Source organism: Aricia agestis, chromosome 11, assembly GCF_905147365.1.
Source record: "Aricia agestis chromosome 11, ilAriAges1.1, whole genome shotgun sequence".
NCBI lineage: Eukaryota > Metazoa > Arthropoda > Insecta > Lepidoptera > Lycaenidae > Aricia > Aricia agestis.
Window position 1 is genome coordinate 3,733,841 of NC_056416.1, and position 23,224 is coordinate 3,757,064.

At 40.9% G+C, this 23,224-nt stretch overlaps 1 protein-coding gene across 1 annotated transcript in view; it reads right to left on the minus strand.

The window, feature by feature from the left end:
- Positions 1-1,046: 1,046 nt before the first annotated feature.
- The window catches only part of LOC121731842, a 72,989-nt gene continuing 50,811 nt past the window's right edge, over positions 1,047-23,224 (minus strand). Inside the window, exons 3-13 of the mRNA XM_042121506.1 lie at positions 8,282-9,317; positions 7,634-7,860; positions 7,275-7,402; positions 6,926-7,098; positions 6,441-6,665; positions 5,266-5,630; positions 4,956-5,054; positions 4,284-4,509; positions 3,323-3,431; positions 1,542-1,598; positions 1,047-1,217 (exon numbers count right to left, since the gene is read on the minus strand). Of these exons, the coding sequence (XP_041977440.1) occupies positions 1,047-1,217; positions 1,542-1,598; positions 3,323-3,431; positions 4,284-4,509; positions 4,956-5,054; positions 5,266-5,630; positions 6,441-6,665; positions 6,926-7,098; positions 7,275-7,402; positions 7,634-7,860; positions 8,282-9,294 (2,793 nt within the window). The 5' untranslated portion in view covers positions 9,295-9,317. The remainder of the gene's footprint in view (positions 1,218-1,541; positions 1,599-3,322; positions 3,432-4,283; positions 4,510-4,955; positions 5,055-5,265; positions 5,631-6,440; positions 6,666-6,925; positions 7,099-7,274; positions 7,403-7,633; positions 7,861-8,281; positions 9,318-23,224) is intronic.

Here is a 23,224-nt window from a genome sequence, read left to right on the forward strand (position 1 = left end):
TGCCAACATTGCACGCCTAACTATCATTAAGTCAACATTATTTTCACAGTTCACCACATTTAACATTACCACAAATTGACACCAAACATCACAAGACACCTCTATAAACTACAACGACTCCATGATTTCAACTATCGTATGGCTAATCGCGTCCGTTTCGAAAAATCTAAGTATCTATCGCAAATTGTAAAATCTTATCTTTCGATCATTATTGTGGACATTTTTATGCTCCTATTAATTTCATGTCAAAATGCGTATCGAAAAATACCATAGGTAAGAGAATAATGCCACTGAATTTGCGTTTCTTAAATACGAGAAGACCAGCTCGTATGTGATCAAATCGCACTTTCTTAATTACCCAACCCGTTGAGTTTAAAGGATATAAAAGTTGTTGAGACCTGGCCTTGTACCATGAAACTGTGTTGAGACTCAAAACAATCGTACGAGAATGCCGCATCCTACTCTATCAAACGTGAAATGACGTTGTTAGAGCAGGACGCGGCATTCTCGTCCGATTGTTTGAGTCTCAAAACAGTTTCGTAGTAGGCCTACAGAGTAGTCATAGGAGGAGACCAAACAGTTTTTTTGGCTGAGCTTATTTGATACTCGACATTTTCAAGTTTATAGTCTTGTGAAGTGCCATTACTCGGACTATTTAGTGTCGTGTCGTCTCCCGCATTTTAATAGCGTACAAATGTACACTCACGCGCATACGATATACAACCGCAGAGCGTGCTTCAAGGAATCGGAGACTAAGCTATCGCACACTCTATCTAGACGGTAATGGGCCGCGTTCGACATAGCGAATTACCTTGCAATCATCTGAACATTTTTATACTTTCTTGAAATATATACGCACGCTCGACCGCATATCTACGTGCCCGCACGTACGCACTTAGACTGGCCATAGACGGACCGAAAGTTGGTCGCGTTGGTACCGACCGCTCAAGAACTGCTCGAGTGGTCCGTGTGGATATAAATTTAGGCTGATTTTCCTGTCACGCTGATCGTCAGCACCAACGGTTGGCGTCCGTCTATGGCCGCACTTATGTGCAGGCAGAGGCGGGCGCGGCGGCGGGCGGGGGGGCGGGCGCGAGCGCGGACAGGCGGGTGAGGGCGGCGCGGAGGGGCGTGAGGCGGGGCGGCAGGGCCCGCAGTGCCGCCCGCAGCGCCTCGCAGCGCCGCCGCCGCTCCTCCTCCTCGCACGACTCCAACTCCTGAAACAATGCGTAATAACAAGTTATGATTTAGGTTTAGTAGTCGTTATATTATGCACTGAGAAATACTCGAAATAGTAGTCACTTAAAATAGCCGAAATATGTACTAAAACGCACAAAAGGGGCGAAATATGCACAACCAAAAGCTTTTTATTATTGAAACCATATATACGTACGGAAACAACAAAATGCATATAATCCGATGCCTAATATTCATCACCGAAGACCTATAAATCACTATTAATTTCTGGATGCGGACTTCAGGGTGATTTTATTGTCGTAAGTATTTTATTACTCCTCGTTGTACAAGATTTATTTTCTTACCTCCATTATGGCTGCATCATCTTCATCACATGGCTGTATGGCCTGACTTTTGAGAGCCTGAAATAATACGTTAATTAAGTAGTCTTATATTTTACGGAAAAATATTACATGTATACAGTATATACCTACTACTATTATTATAAATTATACAATATTTTACCCTAACAGTGTATAACAAAGTTTGCAAAAGTGCTACACGTTTTAAGGAAGCGTCGGTTATATTGTAAGCAACGTTATAAAACCAAATAAAACGCTTAAAAGCTATACTATTGATGATCGAAGAGGCCTTTAACAAAAACATCTTGACCATATCATAAACATAAATTTTGGACAACACCTTTCACATTCTTCTAGAAACACTAGCGCCATCTGTCTCTATAACCAATTCAGCCGTATGTGTATTTACATTGTGCCTCATTCGTTATCATTGTATGCTCTCTCCGAGCGTTTAGGCTCTGCGGGGCTAAAATGGTCGCTTTTTAGAATCATAATATGATTCATTTTCTTAAAATTGCAAAATGGTCACTCTGCTTGCAATTCATGTCTATAAATCAACAAGGCTTAGGGAGATCGCAGACGGGATGGGATCAGATTGTATGTGCGCCGCAGACTCGAACACACAAAAAGTGTGCCGTCTGCGATCTCCCTTTATATGAACGTGGCGAAAAAAGGAACTAACGCTGCCATCATACAAAACGTCATTTTATGACAGTTCTCCTTTACGTGAAGCGTCTCCCCGACTCCCCGCTCACGTTCATAAAAAGCCTTGTCGATCTGTAGTAATTCGTACTAGTTTGACAGTTTTGACATCCATTTGCTGAATAATTGATTGAGAGGAATTGCTAAATGCGACCATTGTAGCCCCTCTGTTCTGAGTATACAGTCAATTTAGGCCCCATTCAGAGTGGTTTTTATATTCGAATTTCACAAGCAAGTATCAAAGACGAACATTTCTCAGGTTTGAAGAGTAGAACAGTTCAAACTTGAGATTTGTTTGCCACAAAGCTGTGGAATCTGTGAATGGAGTCTTGTGCGTGTAAAGTAGGATGAAACTGTGTTTAAACTGTCTGAATAAAGTCTAAATATCAGAACTGAGCCTAACACGGGAGTCGAGCATACAATAGGTGCATCTAGAAGCGTATAACGCTCAGAAAGTAACCTTGTGTGCTCGCTGACAGGAACGCGACTGCCACTACCTGAATGTAAATTGTCTCAATATAATGGCCGCTATTTTTATTTCAGTGCGCTTTTGTGGCCAAATATACTTAACGACGTGTGACACATACAATATGCGTACATAAATGAATATTATATTGGTTTTTGGTACATAAAAAAGCGGAACACGCGGAACACACGGAAAAAATCCAAACTTTACTGACGCACGTTCTCGGCATCTAAAACCAGTCTGGTAGGACAGCCGAAAGAACACGAAAACACTTGCTTATGCAAGTTTTATCAATGGTCAATTTGTTGTGTTGTACTATCTAAGAAATTGATTCCTAGGCAGTTGACGGACCTACGTCATTTGGTCGGGATATGTCAATTCAATATTAGTCGTGATCTGACGGCTAGGTTTGACGTAACGCGACCAACTTATGTAGGTCCGCAATCTGCCTAGGAATCGACCTCTCTGATGGTACATGAACTTGTCTGCCAAGTGGCTGCTCTAATATATTGTCCGACATTTTTGAGACAGCAACATTTTTGTACACTCACAACACCAGTGTTAGATTCAGATGCCGAAAACGCTACAAATAATTACAAAGTAAGCGTATTGTCACCTCGACGGACTGTCGGTAGTGGTCGAGCATGGCGCGACTGGCCTCCAGCTCCGCGAGCTTCTTCACCACCACGTCCGCCACGTTCTTTTCCGTCACGTCGATCTTGTCCCTAAAAATATTTGAAGAGTTTATCATCAAGCCTTTACTATAATGATCATCAAGCCTTTACGATAATGACGTCGCAAATGAAAAATTACAGAAGTCTTTAGCCATGTAATTACGATCACGTAGATCGAAAGCACTATCGGATTTGACATTTGTTAAGTTTGTGCTCACCATAGCTCATCAACTCAATATCTATTAAAATTACTTTATTATATAACAGTTGACGTAGGCAGAAAGGCAGCTAGCCTTAAGTGGAGCAGGGCAGGGCACGTCTCCCGTATGCACCCGGACAGGTGGGCGCGTCTAGTTTCGGAGTGGCTACCGAATGGTCGGCGTAACAGAGGCCGACCCAAGAAAAGGTGGCGCGACGAACTAGATGCGTTTGATAAAGAGTGGCCAACAATTTCACAGGATCGTGAACTTTGGAAAGAGAGAGGGGAGGCCTTTGCCCAGCAGTGGGACACTGTAGGCTGATAATAATAATAATATAACAGAATCTGTTATACAGGATGCAACAAAACTGAGTGATATTACTCTTTAAAGAGTGTATATGTGTTTCTGACATAGAGTTCACTGCTAAAGTAGCAGCGCTGAAAGAGCAAAATTGAAGATATAGGGCGACTTTTACCAAGCTGTTAAACTTGTTTAAATTGTAGATTAAAACTGTAACTGATATTATTATGTCATTCTGCTTTACTTATCTCGCTAGCTGTTAAGCTTTCGTTGAACAAAATAAGATATATGTAACATGTCGATTGCGACGAACATGTAAAATCCTAAATTTTTATTTCGTTAAACTTAGCTAACTGCCGCACTCAGAGACGAATATTAATTACTTAATTGTAAATCTACATACCTGAGTGCCTGAGCGAGCGCCTGCGCCGCGGGTGCCCGTGCTGCCGCCGCCAACGCCCGCAGCAGCTCAGCTAAGCGCGTGTCCAGTATTAACACTCGTTCTCTCAACGCCCCTCGCTCGGACTCCGCCCGCACGCCGCGCTCCGCCGCCTCCGAGCGTTGACGCGCCGCAATCGCTGCGGATAGTGACCGCAACGACCGCTCCGATACCGATGCTGACTCCGCATCTGTAACACAATGTTCGTTAATGTATGATGTAGTTATAGCAACGTATAACTATATTTAATGTATGATGTAGTTATAGCAACGTATAACTATTAAAGTTCTCGGTAAGAGCCTGTCCACACGGCGCGTTGCGGCAGCGTTGCGTCGACGCAGCGCAGACCGTGTAAGCCTTGGTTATTTGTATGTAAACCAACACAACGGCAGCGCTGCGTAGACACAACGCTGACGCAACGCACCGTGTGGACTGGCTCTAACTTTGAAAAGTTATACATTGCGTGTCATATGACTTTTCTGATATGCCAGGCAAAGACGGGCATTCCTCGATACATGTTACAAAACAAAATGATTATACTTTTGGGTACACAAATGTGTCTTTTATTAGAGATAGAATTTACCGTGAAGTAGCAGCGTTAAAAGCTATAGTTTATATCGTATACTTAGTACTTACCTCTATCGTGGTCGGGACAGGACTCGCGTTCGGGCGACAGCTCGTCGCCGCTCCACGCGCCCGCGCCCTCCGCGCCGGACCACCACTCCTCCGCGTACTCTGTATAAAGTTAAGTTCAGTAACTTTTCATGCTTATTCCATGTTAATCGATTGGTTAGTCTAATAAAAAAATGTGAATAGCGATAGAGACAATATAAACAATAATAATTAAACCAATTAAGTTAGAACAGCACTTGGTCCCTTTAAGGTGTTTAATCATCTTAATATTTATTAATTTTTATTTATTTAAATATTAGAACGAAGTATGTACCGGGATCATTGACGAAGCACGGCTCCGTCTCCGAGTCGAGGAGGTCGGCGGAGTTGTCGTTGTCGTCGGACGCCCGCGAGCGGTCGTCGTCGTGCGGCAGCGTCCCGGGCGTGGTTCCCGGCGTGTGCGGCGCGGTTCCCGACGCGTGCGCGGTACCCGGCACTTGCGGGATCAGCAGCGGCGCGGTTCCCGGCGTATGCGCAGTTCCCGGCGTATGCGGCACGGTTCCTGGCGTGTTGGGTGTGGTTCCCGGACTCAGTACGGGCCCCTCGGCCGCCGCGGCTTTGAGCGCCCGCGCTATGGCTCCCAGAAGACCTCCGCGCGACTCGTCGTCCGGCGACAGAGTCTCGCCACTGTCGCTGCGGCTGGATCAATAATTTAGTTATATTATAAATAACCTTACACTTTTAGGCGATAGGTATAGCCTTGGGCAAATCAAGCTAAAAATATTTTGTAAACATCAATTTTATTTAGCTGGTGTATTCTACAGCATTTGAAAAAACTCTTCGTCTGTCCTATGTGATGGAAAATTGTTACGGACTTACGACATATAGTGCCATCTAGCGTCAAACTAGCGAAACTTATCGAGTGAACACAGACAACATGAATCCCCTACTCGATACTAGATGGCGTTAGGTGCGTGAGAACATGCTCGAACTTTGTAGAAGCATTCCACACTTGTTTACTTGTTTACGCAAAAAGAAACTTTCTGGAACTCGTCTCGCCCATATAAATAGCCGCAGGTAGACGGTCCAGAATTCAGTTCGATACGAGCTATCATCTAGGCGACTTCGAAGTGAAAACAAGTGACCAATAGTGAGTGAACCAGTGAAACCTACGACTTGGCTATGACCTAGGACAGTGATAGTGCTTAGTGTTTTGGACCTAGTGTTTGTGAATAAAGTCTTCAAGAGAGTCAGCAGGTCTTTCTCTCCAAATCCTTCGAACCCTACCTAGTACGTAACAAAATGTTAAGGGATCAAAGACTGCATACCAGGAATACGCAAGAGAAATTCTAGATTTTAATTATTATAGTAAATGTGATTAACGCCATACATATAACGCTGTCATTCAATAGTATCGTAATACAAAAAAAACATTGCGTAGCTTATTTAATGTCACGTAACTTTTTTCTTACTGAAAGTTACATAAATGTATATATTTACTACACTCACCTGTATGCGTCATTATGGTACACTGTCGGCTGTGTAGCGTGCGGGGGCAGCGCGTACGCGGCGCGCACGGCGTCCGTCAGGCGGCGCAAGCGACGGGCGAGGGCGTCGAGCGCCGCGCCCGCTCCCGCCTCCGCGCCCGCCGCCGCGCGCGCCGCCGCCGCCGCCGCCAGCGCCTCCTGCCGCCGCTGCTCGCACATGCGCACTAGCTGACGGCATTCGCCGCGTCTGAGAAAGTAAATGCATTAAATTATGATTACATTAGTTTAATTAACGCAGTATATTTATTTTATTGTATTTTTAAATTTATATTAGTTTGGAGCCCGGGGGACATGTTAAAGCTGTCTTGGAACTCGCAGAGAAAATCAGAAGAAAATAGTCGGAGTATTTATATCGCAGCAGCCATATTCTGACGTGCATGAGTCGTGCATCTCCGCCGCCAGCTCGCACGCCCGCTCGCGCCCCTGACACGCCTCGCAGTACAGTACCTGCGGTCGAGGTCAGCGCTCAGTCGCGCGATCTCGGCGTCGGCGTCGCGCAGGGAATCGCCTAGTGCGCCGGTCTCCGCCGCCAAGAAGTCGTGCATCTCCGCCGCCTCGCGCTCCGCCTCCGCCAGCCGCGCCGCCAGCGACCGCGCCTGCTCGCGCCCATGACACGCCTCCTGTAGTTGTCATGACGTCATTAGTATGTCGTTATATTTTATTTAAAAAACGGTTGTCTGTAAAGTCGGTTAACTGACGATAGTTGAACGTGACAACGTGCCTCTTTGTCGCTCATTACGCGCCCTCGGTTGCACTTCAAGCCTTAAATAATAAATATATTCGAAAAGAAACCAACCGCATGCAGCTTGTCGCAGTTATCGCGCAACGCGTCGATCTCTTGTCGCTGTCTCGCGGCCAGGTCGCTCGCCGACCGCAGTTGCTCCTCCAGCGCGCGCAGGCAACCGTCCGCGTTCGCGCCCGCGCCTGAAATGATAATTTTATTTTATTCAACAGTACATAGTTTTCTAACTTTGCTATACTTTTAATGCTGTGCCTATGCCTAAGGGTCAATTCAGACCGCAACGTGATAACAATTTGACAGATTTGCAAGACGTCTCACCCAATTGAAATCTGTCAATCCAGTCCAAATTTAGAAATGCGGTCATTGCGGTCTGATTTAACCTTAAAACCTAAGGCTACAATTGAACTCCTCACCAGCACCAGCGAGTTCCAGTAGCCTCTGCGAGTTTCTCTCCAACTCAGCGATGGCGGCGAGTCGCGCGGCGCGCTCCGCGGCGAGCTGGGCCTCGGCGTGCGCGCGCCGCTCCCGCTCCTCCGCCGCGCTCGCCGTCGCTGCCGCCGCCGCCGCCGTCAGCCGCGCCAGCTCACTGTCGCGCGACGTCGCCTGCACGCCGCGCTCGCATCGCGACACCTCCACGCGACTGCACATATAGATTTAATGTAGTGTCATAATAAAGTTTATGTAATACAGATGGACCACTAGAGTGCTAATGAAACAAATACACAACATCTTTTTGGAAGCTTTCTTTGTTTTGTAGAAAATTTAAGTGTTATGTGAATGTAGCCGTTTTGAAACTCTGAACTTTAATGGAAATCGAGCAATAATCTAATTCAATACAACAAACAAAAGTTCTGTAAAATAAAAAGTTTAATTGTTGAAAAAAGAGTACTAATGATAAACGGGAGCACCTGCTGACATACATGTGTGTAATTACTAATTACTGAGCACTAGCGAACGTGCATTCGAACAAAAACACCGGCGGACGTAAAAAATAAATTACACGTGCGTGTCGAGAGCATTTAAGTGTCGAACGAAAGTAACAAAGTATAGAAAACAGTTACCTCTCGATATTTGGCACAACACCCGCGAGGGCGGACTCGACGTCGGTCCCCAGCAGCACGGTCTGCGACACCTTCTCCGCGTATATCCGCACGCGCGTCTTGCCGCGCGACGACACGGACCGCGCCAAGGTGGGGCGGCGCGGCGGCGGCGGCGTCGCCTCGTGCCGGGGCGAGCCCTCGTCCGCGTCGCGCCGCCGCCGCGGCAGCGTGCCGTACTTGTCGGCGGCCACGCGCGTCGCCGACGTGTCCGCGACCGCCGCCAGCCGCTGCCCGCTCGCCGGCCACTTTTTGTCGTCTACCGGCGAGTTCGGCGTCCGGCATCGAGCCGCGGAAGTCTTCGTGGGCTTGGCCCGCAGCGCCGGGCTCTCGCGAACGAGGTTCGGCAGGTCCGTCGTCGGCCTTATGCGCGGCTTGGGTGTGAGGGGGCGCGGCTTCTCAGGGGGCGTGGGCTTCTCGCGGCTGCGGGCGCGCTCGCGCGTGGCGAGGTTGGGGCCGCGCGGCGCGGTGGCCGGGCGGGGGCCCACGGGGGAGGCGCGCTTGGGCTCGACGGCGACGTTGACGCGGCGGCGCGGGCGGGGCGGCGCGCCGGCCAGCGAGGAGCTCTCGGAGCCGCAGCCGGAGCCGCAGGACACGACGCTGGAGGCGCAGGAGCGCGAGCCGCCGCCGCTGCTGAGCGCACGGCCGCAGCCCTCCACGCCGCTGTCGCTGCCGGCTGCCAGCGCCAGCTCGTCGCCGACGGGCAGGCTGTCCAGGTCCAGCGAGCGCGCATCGTCCATCGCCTCGCACGACGCGCTCTCCGCGAACTCCTTGTCGTGCTCGTCGCTCTTATTTTCCGGAATATCGTTACCGACGCCGCTCTCGTCAGCGGGAGCATCCCGCTCCACGTTTGTTTCGGCCGGTGCTTTATCGCAGGGCTCGGCCGGTTCTTTATCGCAGGGCTCGGCCGCGGCGTTCGCGACGTCCGCGGGGGGCGGGTCGCAGGCCGGGGCCGGGGATGAAGTCTCTTCCTCCATTTCGGCGAATTATTTCACATGATCTGGAACAAAATAGGGAGTGGTGAGTACGTATTCTATTTAGAGACGGATCGTTCTGCGGAGCGCTCATTTGCCTGTGCCCGAGGCGCGGGTCCCGGCTCCGGGGGAGCGCCATTGTCCGCGCTCCCCGAACTGTTCGCATTGTCGGGGAAACTGGGTCGTCACAGAAGGCTGCTACGCGTCGTTGTGAAACTGCGATAATGTTATTATGCGCCGACAGTTTGAGAATGGCTCGCCATTGTCTCCACTAAAGCTATTAACCAGAGTTCTGGGGCTTCATTAATGAGCGATACCACCGCGCAGAACGTATAAATAGATCTAAAATCCTTGCTCGAGTATTATTTAAACGAATCGTTAGCAAGTAAAACTCAACACGGTTTAACAACTCAACAGCAATTCAGCCTTTTTTTGTGCTTATAACTCGAAGTGGACCGTTGTTTGCGACCGATTGAACTTATTAACAACTTAATTAGTATTAACTGGTTCGGTTTAATTAATCCGACATTACTGGGCGTTGCGTCGGGTTCAGCGGGGGTCAACGCGCGTATTTCCTGGGGTGGACCTAGCTAGGCACTTTATATGTACACTTGGAGAAAGTATTGTGAACCATCTCGAGCATTTTAAACTGCATTCCACGGCATTACCGTATACTGCAATTGGCATTTAAATGCGAACTGAGATCTCTTTCAGATTGAAATCTTTAAAGAATTCTCTACATTCTGTCTTTGACATCGGTCCAGTCTCAAAGAAAAGCCAATTCTTACTTTACTTTACTTTACTGTTCATTTAACAGTGTGGTTAGATCAAAAGGAATCAATTTTGCTGACTAAACAAATCTCGTTGTATAGTTTGGCATTCAATTTGAAGAAACCACTTATCTAGAAAGCTATCAGTTTGATCAACGTCAAATATAAGGTCAAACGTGCATTTGGGCGAAGCGGGGACATGCTCTTTGTTGATAGCTGATAGCTGATACGATCACATAAATCAGCTGTGACGAGAGCCGAACAAAAACGTGATCAATGAGAGTCGAGGTTTTCTATTGTTTTGGCCTGGCTTTTATGTGTACAAGTCACCATCATTCGCAATACTCAACTTACATTTATTTTACTCTTATTTCGAACAATAAGTTTTGCTGCATTGACGTATTGGCCCATGAATCATGATGGACAATAATGAACTTGTAAGAAGAAGATTATACATTTGTGATGTTCGATAAGTACCTACACAATTATAATAATAATTATAATACATCAATACCCTGTCGAACTGTACCCACATAACATTGTATGAGCCCGCCATCCACCCGAGTCAAGGGCCGCGCGAGACGCGCAGTTTGCCGTATTAATCACGGTGTTTATTTAGATTTTAGACACACCACTACATGGGCCCTCTGTACACATATTAGACCAACATTGGGCCAATGCATTGAGCCAGCGCATTGGACGTGTAGAGCATGGAATGCCGCTTCCAACCTATGGCCAAAGAAAGTCTACGTTACACGTTGGCCCAATGTCTTGGGCCTTGGCTATGATAGATCAAGGAAACGAAAAGTTGAGGTATTAATGATTTTTGATGATTCAAGATTATGGACGCCCCTTATCATCAAGCAAAATTTTACAATATTTAAGAGTTTAGATCCGGCCTCTCTCTTCCCTGATGATACGGTGAGGTTTTATATTTTTTGCAAGAATGACACATTTCTCGTGCGCCCCGTGTGAATTGTGATATGTGATATTTAGTAATTTTCTATCCGATCTCACCACAGAACGCATAGCATAATATAAGAGTTCTCACTCTAGTGACTAGTCATAGACAAAAATTGTCAGGCTATCAGTTATATTTCTATTCTTTCTACTATAGTTTTTTTTTATGAAACAAGGGGGCAAACGAGCAAACGGGTCACCTGATGGAAAGCAACTTCCGTCGCCCATGGACACTCGCAGCATCAGAAGAGCGGCAGGTGCGATGCCGGCCTTTTAAGAGGGAATAGGGTAATAGGGGAGGGTAGGGATGGGAAGGGAAGGGAATAGGGGAAGATAGGGAAGGGAATAGGGTAGGGGATTGGGCCTCCGGTAAACTCACTCACTCGGCGAAACACAGCGCAAGCGCTGTTTCACGCCGGTTTTCTGTGAGAACGTGGTATTTCTCCGGTCGAGCCGGCCCATTCGTGCTGAAGCATGGCTCTCCCACGTATAGTTATGTTTAGCCCTATGATATTCGATTATAAAAAAAGGGACGGGAATAAAATAAAACATCATTGGTTTAGCCTGATAAAATGGTCAAGTAATTTTATCCTTGAGTATAAACATTTTTCCCTCAACGCCTCTACCAGTTGAAAATATCAAATACCAGGCTCGATTAGTGTTGGAAACGCTCCAAAATAGGCAGACTTTTGGCATGTTCCCTAACAAGACGGATGAAATGAAATATCTATTTCATTTGTTTAAAAATGCCGAATATTAAAATATAACAAGTCTAAAGCATATTTCGTTTTAACTATGGGACTCAATAACAAGATTGCCAGTAACGACAGAATAGTTTTTATATCTACTGCAGACAACATAATTATCGAGATAAAGATTTAAACTACGAATAATAAAGTAGGATTGAAATCAACGATAAATGAATGATGAACGAATGATTAATACATCATGATTGAAGAATCCAATAATCCGTGGACCGTGAGTTATATTTCAATCAAAATCGTTGAACTGTTTTTCGGCCAAAGTGCCAATTTGTTATGCAGATTTTGAATATGTGGAGAGAATAAAATGATAAATCAAATAAAAGTTTTCTTTCTTTCACACAACTTTCGCATTTCGCAAAATTTCGTTCGTCGATTGCGAATTAAAATTGGCGATTGCATCGAATTCGATTTCTACTTCGTAGCACTTTCTTTACGTTCCCAATAATACAAACGAGCCGCAATTCGCTAAATACTTAGTATTCTATGCTGATCGGAGCGTACGCGTAGCGCCTTTTCAAAGGAAATAATTATTGAAAATACATACATTCTTGTCATGATTTAAGTTCACCCTTTGAGCTTTTCTCTAAAGTCTTAACTCTTAACCACGAGACTAATACCGTGATTTTATAAAGTTATAAATTATAATAATCTCTAGTGTGTGCACTGTGCAGTGTGGCTATACATATAATACCGAATACGTCAGTAATACTTATCTAGAAAATAGTAACTATAAAACAGAAAGCAAGACACCATCACGTTGCACTCCGATTGCAAGTAATTTTACAACGACTAGAGTCTAGACCAGGGGTCACCAAATGGCGGACCGCGGTCCGCTTCCGGACCGCTGCGCCGCGCCGACCCATTGTGTGCGGAGACTGCGGACCGAGCATTTTCGAAGATGAACTTCGTTAAAATAAATTTCGCTCTTACTTCGTTAAAATAAATTTCGCTCTTGACTTACTGATGAACATCTCCAGGATTTAATATCAATAGCTTGCACCAGGTTCACTTCAAACCTCAGATCTTTGTAATTTCCGTAATTAAGTACCTTACTTTTGTTTAATAAATATTTTTTTTATAAAATGTGCGGACCGCGAAGGTAAGGTTCATTCCTGAAAATGGACCCCGAGCGAAACTAATTGGTGACCCCTGGCCTAGACCATAATAATAATATAACAATGTATGCAAAGTATAGGTAATTTAAAATTTTCATGTAGTTATCAACAATATAAATACGAGCTTAAAAAGCTTTCATTTTGTCAAGCTGTCTTATACGTGGAAGAGCCATGCTTCGGCACGAATGGGACGGCTCGACCGGAGAAATACCACGTTCTCACAGAAAACCGGCGTGAAACAGCGCTTGCGCTGTGTTTCGCCGAGTGAGTGAGTTTACCGGAGGCCCAATCCCCTACCCTGTTCCCTTCTCTACTCTCCCCTATTCCCTTTCTCACCCTCCCCTATTACCCTATTCCCTCTTAAAAGGCCGGCAACGCACCTGCAGCTCTTCTGATGCTGCGAGTGTCCATGGGCGACGAAAGTTGCTTTCCATCAGGTGACCCGTTTGCTCGTTTGCCCCCTTATTTCATAAAAAAAAAGCTGTACCTATACATTTTTAATCTCTCAGGCCAGGGCTCCTTAAACTTTTTTATGGGACCCCTTTTTTAGGTGTGTGTGCCTTTTGTTTTTTATCGATATTATTTATTGCGAAACAATATTGATATATTGATAGTACTATGTGATAAAAATAATATGTGCCACTCTTTTTCGGAAACTTCCGCCTTAGGCTCTAGTCTAGTTGTATCACTGGTACTAGCAAAAACTAAAAAGAGTTTTTTTTTAGTTTTAGCATAACCTTGCATTTACCATTTAATATCCGTGGGTTCATAATAAATTATGCTTCGTAGACTACAGTGACATGGCATGTAAAACATAGAATCCGAAAGTTTTCATGGCATTCTATATTAAGAAATCCGTGTTGCGTGCATTTGGGTAATATCCATAAACCGCGGCACACTTTTATGACAGTTATACGCCACGGCAGAGAAATATTATCATTTTTCGTCAAAGCATGATAATATTTCCTCTTGGCTGTCTGAATGTCTAAAATGGAGGTTTAATATAATAAATGTATCTTCAACCGTTTTGGTAGTGTCTTCAACCTCCCGAGGACTCTAGCAGTAGGGTTTTTGGAATAGAGCTGATGCATAGTGTCCAAACTTTTTTACAAAGAAACATAAAAATTTAAGTTTTGCTTATAGTATGACAGATTAGGATTTCAGACATGATAACTTCACATAAGCAGACATGTTACCATTAAAATTCAGGGCAAAACAGAAATCACAACCAAGTCAAAGTTTCTCATTTCTCATTCTACTGGATTAAAAGATCATTCGCTTGTAAATGTAGTTACCTTCTAGATGCCTACTTCCCACCTTAGAATTTAATTGTGCCTGGTTGAATGCCCCAAACGTGGTAATTTATAGAAATTACGACATTGATGATCTCACGTTAGTCTGGCAGGGTTCAGTCAATTTTATAGCTCCGTCTACGATAAAGATCGTAATTTCGACAAATTGCGCTTGCAAAAAACGTATTTGAAAAACACGAAATATACCTAATAGTTGAGACTATAATTATTAATGGAATAGGTACAAAAACTTAAAACGTAAGTAATGTTGTACTTATCAGAGATGTTGATTTCTAGGCAGATGGGGGACCTATGTAGTTTGGTCGCGTTACGTCAAACCTAGCCGACAGATTAATAACGTTGAATAGACTAGCAATCAGTTTACGTTATAACTGTACATATTTTTCGCCTCAAATCTGACGCTGGTAACTCCTAAATGGGGAGGCTTACGCCAAAAGAAGAAAAAGACATGTTTCGACCAAATGACGTTGGTCTACTGCCTAGGAATCAATTCCCTCGATGGTACAACACTGAAGTTCAAGGCAATGAAGAAAAACATGTCTTTGGAAGACCTGTCTGAGTGTCTGCTTTGTTAGGAAATTTGTCTTTTTAAATCTAAACTATCCTGTAGGAATCGTTTACACTTTATGTCTATAAATGCATATATTACCAACCACTAAACGACCTAGGAACGTTAGTGGTGAATGGTGGTAGCTAACCGCAACCGCAGGGCTGTGATTCGGGTTTCTCAACTTGAATGAGAGCTGTAGCCTATCCAATGTTACATTCCCACATACCTTCCGTTGTTGTTAATCAGTAATCAGCATAGCACTGGCATATTTAATAACCAGGTATAAATCATAGACGGTCCAAGTTGCGGCCGGCGCGCTGGAAAGGTCGTTGCACTGTTAGCGGGTTCGATGTCTGCGCACTGCGGATGTGCCAATACTTGTACATTGTACATTTTTGTAAGCTGCTATTATGTGTTATTAATAACGGGGCATCTCAGTATAATAACTTTTTGCTAGACAAGATTAATTTGCCAAGTCACGAAAAGGCACTGCTTTAACAATAAAAATAGTGTAGACTACGGACCGCATGCTAAAGTAGTCTACGATTTGAAAAGGCTCTGTAACTATCAATCAGTAGATTTGAATCTAAATAAGTCTGACAAATCACACACAATAACTACCAATAAAAGGACTGTTAAAAGACGAGAGAAAAAAAGTTAAGATAAAGGTAATTTCAGTTTGGTCACTTCAACTAGGTCACATAAAAGAAAACAACCTAAACCCACGCTTCCAGCATATGGTGCTCGAGAATGTGCTTTATTAAAGTGCTTTCATAAAAGCAAACGGATCTAATCCTTAAACGTCTCGCAGAAATTGTTTTATCTCGGCTCTGGTTATGGCAGCCATATTTTTAAATGAATATAGTCGTCCGCCAACGTACCCTTTATAAGGACAATGAAGTTCATTGCCATTGCTAAATCTGATTATGGTTTACGCAAAAACGAATTTCAAGAGGCAATATAATAAAGCTATTGTTATTGTTCTCGGAGAGAAAGGAAAAGGTAGAATCCTAAAAAGACGATACCGAGAAAAGGATCAGAAGACCTGTGGCGCTAAAATGGTCGCTTTGAAGAATCATGATATGAAACATAATATGATTCATTTTTCTAAAATCGCAAAATGCAACTCTGCTTGCAATTCATTTCTGTATTTTTGTACTGATTTGACATTTGTCAGTTTGACAGTTTTGACAATTCATTTGCTGAATTGATTAAGAGGAATTGCTAAATGTGACCATTTTAGCCCTGCAGTAACTTTAACATTTGATCATCGTCAAAACTTCGACGTATATTAGAAACTTTCGAAAGCTCCACCTAACACCAAAGCTACTATATAATTTCCCATGATCAAGCACTTTTCTGTATAACCAACTATCATCACTAGCATAATATTATATCATGATAGTGATCAAAGCAGGCCCATACCAGGAAATAGAATCGGCTGTTGGGAAGTCCACACTCACTTTGACTACATCTTTGGCCTTGAGGAAATGGCTTTTGACAGTTTGACTACATACCCGTTATAACAGTACACTCGCAGATTAAGTACACGAATATGGTAATATGTATGTGTTGTGTATTTGTGTGTAAAATTGAGGTTGTTCTCAAACTGTTTGTACGTGTGAACCGGCCATACAAAGTTTTTGACCTTTCAATGTCAAACAATTCACACATGTCTGGCATTGAAGTTTAAAATTAGAGGCGATTATTTAGCAGTTTTTGTATAATGTGACGGAGACACAAAAAAATAGTGTTTTTCGCACTAATAGCATAATAAATTCTTCAGGTGGATAAAATTAATCAATAAGCTCATTGACACTATGATAAACGATAATTCAGATAACATAATAATAGGTGACGTAACTGATATCAAAATAACTAGATACAAAAAACCACCTAGACTCTAGAGAATAGGTGTAGTCCATGCAGTCCATATCAGGAAAGAAGTAAAAAAATAACAAAGAGTCTCTACAGGTAGCCTCATATAGCAATAGGATATCGTCCATATAGAGTAAATCCGGTGCGACGTTAGGTATAGACATTCTATAGAGTAAGTATAAAGTCATAGTTTTTGCCATACAATTAGCAGGCAGACTGGGAGCGACCGGAAGCGGGGGCCCGAGTAATAACTACCGCACGGCAATACAAATGTGTTAAAACAACCGCGATACTTAGGGTTATTTGATGGTTTTATAGGTCTGCTCGAGTTAATAAAAATGCTACCAAAAAAATGTGTTCGTTTACTTAATTGACTCTTTATAGCTTTTTAAAATCTTAGCTCTAAACTATTAAAAAAAATAAGTTACTCACAGAAATATTCGAAATCGGAAGTTCTATTTTCAACCATCCACCTTTCAGTTGTGTCATACTCTCTTTGTCTCTATACTCTTCAAAATACTTATTTTTTTAAATACAGGAGGTCCATGAAAAAAGTTTGGAATACTTTGGAACCTGTCTTCGTGCATATTTGTCACTTGTTGAGTTCCTATCTTGAGTTCCTTAAATTTTTCATTTACTTTAATTTCTACTATAATAAGAAAAACAGGTTATAATAATATGATATTTGATCGATTGCCAAGTCACGACACATCTGAGAAAATAAGATTTCTTTTTAAAAATAATTGGCCTGCTAATTAATTTTTATACAAGCACTAATCAGGAGAAATGGTTTCTCTGGAGTCCAGTTAGTGGTAAATTTAACGCTGAAGAGACATGAGAAATGCCAGACTTGTCAGTGCAACATTTCGGCATTATGTGAGTGCTATATTTTGGCATTATGGTAGAATATATCATCAGATATAGGACAAAATATGTGTGTCAAGTGTAGACAGTGAGTGCTATCATTAGTCGCTTATACGTCTAATATTTAAACGTTTTAGCGTTTAAATAAGTAGCGTTTTAATGTCACTCTATTGCTAGTTTTTAGTAATGTTGCACAGAAGGGGGTGATGAGGCGCGGTTTATGAGTCTATAACAACATCTACTCATATCAGTGGCGTAGAGTTCCTTTAAAGTCTTTCCTATCGCCTTTACTTCTAACATTTTAAAGATCACTATACAATTCTTGCCTATTATACGGTCTAAGGCATCCTTCTGAAGATGGGCCAGCCTAAGAAGTATGAAAGATTGATGAGCCTGATCTAGAATTCTTTAAAACTAGGTTAGCCTTTAGCCTAGAACAGTTTCGTTTTAAATATCCAAATATGTATTATATAAACTAGTCACTAGCACGTTATATTTAGGACACGTTACTGTCACATGGTGGGCTCGCCCTGGTCGCACCCTATCCGCCTGGAAACAGCAAGCCCTAAACGTACATTATGCATTATATTATGTACTTAATTTATTTTAAAGTTTTGTAATTTAATTTACAGTTTTAAGTACTATGAAAAGCCCATTAGGCCTATGCCACACCAGTTTGATGAAAATAATAAGAAAACTATTAAGAAATTGGTAGACTACATCAAAGCATCTAAATTCTAACCGTTGCTACTAGTACGTTTAATTCTGTATGAAATATGTACTTAGTATATAAAATAATACAATCGTAATCGATACGCCCAATAGTCCCGAAGATACATTATAATTTTGGAACATAAACTTTTCAACATAAATCTATGGAAGGATGCAATTTCTCTTTACAAGGATTAGACTTAGACACAAAATTATCGATAAATTAAGACGCATTATCGATATGATTTATACAAACAGGAAACTGTCGATATTCCCGACAAATTTTGAAGCTATCATTTACCTCTAACAGGGCCCGTATACCAATGACATAAGGGTCATTCTTCTTTAAAATCCCTCATAAAATAATTATGTACAGACAACACAACACGTGTCGCCCCTATTGCCACCCCCTAGCTCCAAAGCATTAGGGATGTGCATTATAGTTATCGATTTATTTAATGTGTTTGGTAATTTCACCATTGTTAACTATTGTATTTATTGCCTGTCAGATCGTTCTCCCTATTTGTTTTATGCTACACATTTAACATTAGATTTTTTGCAAATAAAATGATTAATTTATTTGGATCATTGTCATTGATTATTGACTGCATTTGTAGTAGTGTGCTAGAAGAAAGTATGTCAATAGATATTTGTAAAGGTAGAATAGCTTGGACAAGTATGATAATTATATCTTATTTGATATTTCACTTATAATTACTATGAAATTTTTTTATTTTTTATTATTTAATAGGGAAGTATAATTTTTTATACTTCCCTATTAAATAAATTCAATGCGTGATAATGTTTTACTGCCACTATTTAATGGGTTTTATTGACATAATATGTATTATCTTTCACACATAATTTCTATTTAATGGGCATTGTCCAAAAAAAATCACATGTACTTTTTATTTTTTTTTTCGTTAAAATAGGGTATTTTAAGAATATAAATTAAATAATTTTAAAATTCATTGGCTAGATTTTTCTCAATAATTTTTTAAAGTTTCGCTCTGACGTCATCATCGGCTGCCAATAATTGACCTCTGCAGTATGTTTTTTCCTTTCAATCTTATTTATAATGGCTGGTTCGTCAAATGCAAGTTCTCATTATGTGAAAGCTAATACGAGAAGCTTACCAAAAGTTCGAAACGTAATGTTGGTCGAATTTATTGCTTATTTAACGCCATTGAAGGTCAAACAAAGGTTAAACATATTTGTTCAAAAATATAAGTAACTAATGGGTATTTTTTTCGTTTATATACTAGGGTTGTTGAGGAAGTGATTATGAGGAAGAGGAGGAGGAAGAGGAATTGTCACGCGCAAATTTAGAGGATGCGGATGAGCAAGAGGATATTTTTTGAGGAAGAGGATGCGGATGAGGAAGCGGATGAGGAATGGGATGATAGGAAATTATAAATACTAGCGGACCCAAACAAAAAGCCTTTGTCCAGTCTGTACATAAAACTAGGTACATACATTACACAAAAAATAATTAAAAGGGCATTTTCCAGTGGGTCAAACTATGAATCTAAAACATTCTCAAAACACACACAATAAGGAATCATCAAAATCGGTCCAGCAGTTAAGCAGGAGCTCAGTAACATAATACACAACACACGCACACAAAAATAATCGGCCAAGTGCGAGTCGGACTCGCGCACGAAGGGTTCCGTACCGTTATAGAGAAAAAATTGGCCAAAAATTGTGTTTTTTGTATGGGAGCCCCCCTTAATTTTTTAATTTTTTAAAATATTATTATTAATCATTAAAGTACACATACAATTAAGGACTTTGTGAAAATTTCAAGTGCGTACCTGTTGTCATTATTGATTACGAGCAAAAAAGGCCAAAAAAATTAAGATTGTTGTATGGGAGCCCCCCTTAAATATTAATTTAATTTTGTTTTTAGTATTTGTTGTTATAGCGGCAACAAAAATACACAATCTGTGAAAATTTCAGAAGGCTAGCTATAGCCGTTCTTGAGATACAGTCTGGAGACAGACAGACAGACGGACAGACATCAAAGTATCAGTAATTGGGTCCCGTTTTTACCCTTTGGGTACGGAAACTTAAAAAGATGAGTGAAAGATACAATTCTCGTGCTCTGGCGTGTGCGTTGCCATGATTGGATACGCGACGTGCAAGCGCAGTGAAATTCCTCATAAATTCCTCTTAAATTTTGAGGAAGCGATAGCGGAAGAGGATTTTTTTATTTTTATTTATGAGGATGCGGTAACGGTTGAGGAACCCAAAATATTGCGGAACTTCCTCATTATGAGGAAGCGGAAGAGGAATCCTCAGCAACCCTATTATATACAGAAAAACGATCACTGACCTTATTCCTCGAAATGTTTTTGTAATGGGCAAAATTAAAAAAAAATGGACAATCCCCATTGCGCTTACGGCTTCTTTCTTTAATTTCTTCGGTTTTGTAACGATAATCGTTCATAATATCGTCGAAAATTAATTGGCAATGATAATTTTTATCTTTACCCGATAACAAAAGAAGCATTGTTGTTTTCCTTTCTTTAAACAAATCATACGCTATTGATCAATGGGTTAAATGATAATTGATAAAATATATGGGTCGATATCGATAACGTGTCCATAGGGAATAGGGATGTTCTTAATATTACAAACATCCAAATTATATTTTATATCAATACATGAAATAATAAAGCCGTAGAAGAGTAATTTGAAGAATTTTAAGAGTCCGTATACGAGATAAAATTCTATCCAATTCGAGAAAAAAGAAAAAAAAAACAAATTGTGCCAAAAACACGATTCAAAACAACCTAAATCTCACATTATATTACTCGCTGCAAGGCAGCCTTGAGATTTAGGTTGTTTTGAATCGTGTTTTTTGGCACAATTTGCTTTTCTTTTTTTTTCTTTTTTCTCGAATTGGATAGAATTTTATCTATAAATTATTTCTGTCGTTTTCTTTTTATGAATTACAGCTCCAAGTTGCCGAAATTAACAGCAATTCTTTGCCCATTTTCTCTAAAATTTTGCCGAGTTACATATTTTTTTACTCAACTATGTCATATTAAAGTGGTAAAAAGTAATTCCAACATTATATAGACGACTTTCTCAACAGTACATTGTATTTTTTTCATACCGTTAAGACGTCAATACAATCCATAAAAAGGCGATATTCTAAACCTTTTACAGCAAAAATCACAAAACTGTCGCGGGTTTGAGTTGGATTATTTAAAAATGCTTAAAAAAAACAAAAATCTAGCTCCAACATTAGATTATAATTGAAATGATCTTACATGTTGTGCATTAAAACTTATAGAAATACTGTATTTTAACTGTTAAATCACGTCTGTAAATCAGCGAAATCGGCAAAATTTCGTATACGGACTCTTAAATTGAAAAAAATATTGTATTCTTAATCAATTCTTAATAGTTAATTTTGTCAGGATGTCGTTTATTATGAGTTTAAAGTTATTAAGGAAACATTATTATCTATTTGTTGTAGAAAGACCACACGTGAACCAGTGCCTGTGTGTGCATTTGTTTACTTATGAACTCATAAACAAATTTTATTTTAGGTAGACATAAAGTTAAAACTTTCAAGCGAACGATATTCCTTGAAGCCGAATAATACTTAAAAAAGAAATTTTATAATTTTATCCGCGTCCTTATAAATAATTGTAGTAACCACATTAAATTGGCATAAAAAATATATATTAATAAATAATAATCATACCTAATTACAGTGCCAGAAGAAATCCAAATAAAAAATCACTGGTGTTCAAACTTTAGTGTCACTATCACATTAATTGAAGTATAACTATCACATACAAAATCACAATAGGACACGTCCACACAGTACGAAGCTCCGGAAAACACTAAATAGGAAATCAACTGATGACCGTTGGGGACTGGGGTACGCCATGTGCGAATAATCCGACATATTCACGAACGCACTTGTATGTGGGGATATCGTTTGTATTTATTACGTTTCGATTCAGTCGAATTACACTGATTAGTCCTGCAGCTGTGCGATAGCAGTCCTTTAATTAGCCACCAACTACTGACGATGAGATTGTGGACTTGACTCTGAATTTTAACAGGAAATAATGCGTTTATTAGTACTCTACGTGGTATATAATGCCATAAAATGTAATTTAGTAAGCAATGGTAGTCTCTAAAATAATAATGTTATTGTAAAATGTGCTAAAAGCGTAAAAAATGCATGAAATGATGTCAGTATTCTGAAGGAAGAAGGTGTTATAGGATAACACCTTCTTTTACCTGCTACAATTTTAAACTTCCCCTCTGAAGATGAACTTATAGTATTCGTCTCTTCTATGTAACTACGTAGAGTCAAGAGTGGCTTAAGAATAACAATAAAACATAGAAATCTAATTAATAATATTATTATAAAACATTTTTTTAGGTGACCGCCTTGAGATTGTGATCTTCAGTTTAGTTCCCATAAATATTCTAATTTTACTTCCTGATGGATAGCAGTTGGACGAGTTCATAAATATTTATACGTGCTCAAAATCTGAATCTATTATGATGCAATTTATCGAATATGTCATTTAAATGAAAAATCAATATAAATACAATAATTTTTAAGCATTAAATAAGAAAGCCTACCAAATACAATACTTACATAACATTTGTAGTAATTTGATTATATTTTATGACCAATATATTTCCATATGCTACAGTATATAGTACAGTTTTTTTTTTATCTTTTTCGGAAATAAATATTGTCCGTTTGTTTTAATTTATTTATTTTGTGACAGAATATTATATCACGCATTTAAAAAATGGCTTTTTTCCAGCAACTAGCAATACTAGCATTATAGCCGTATGACGCCCCCAGGGGTCACGATCCACATGTTGAAAGCCACTGTTGTGCACAATAATGTTTCCTGGAATAACCGTTTTCTTATAATACAAATCATGAAATCACCAACAAACTTAAAATAACATTCAGTTATTATTATTTGTCAGAAATCAAAAATTAAGACGATAAAAAATA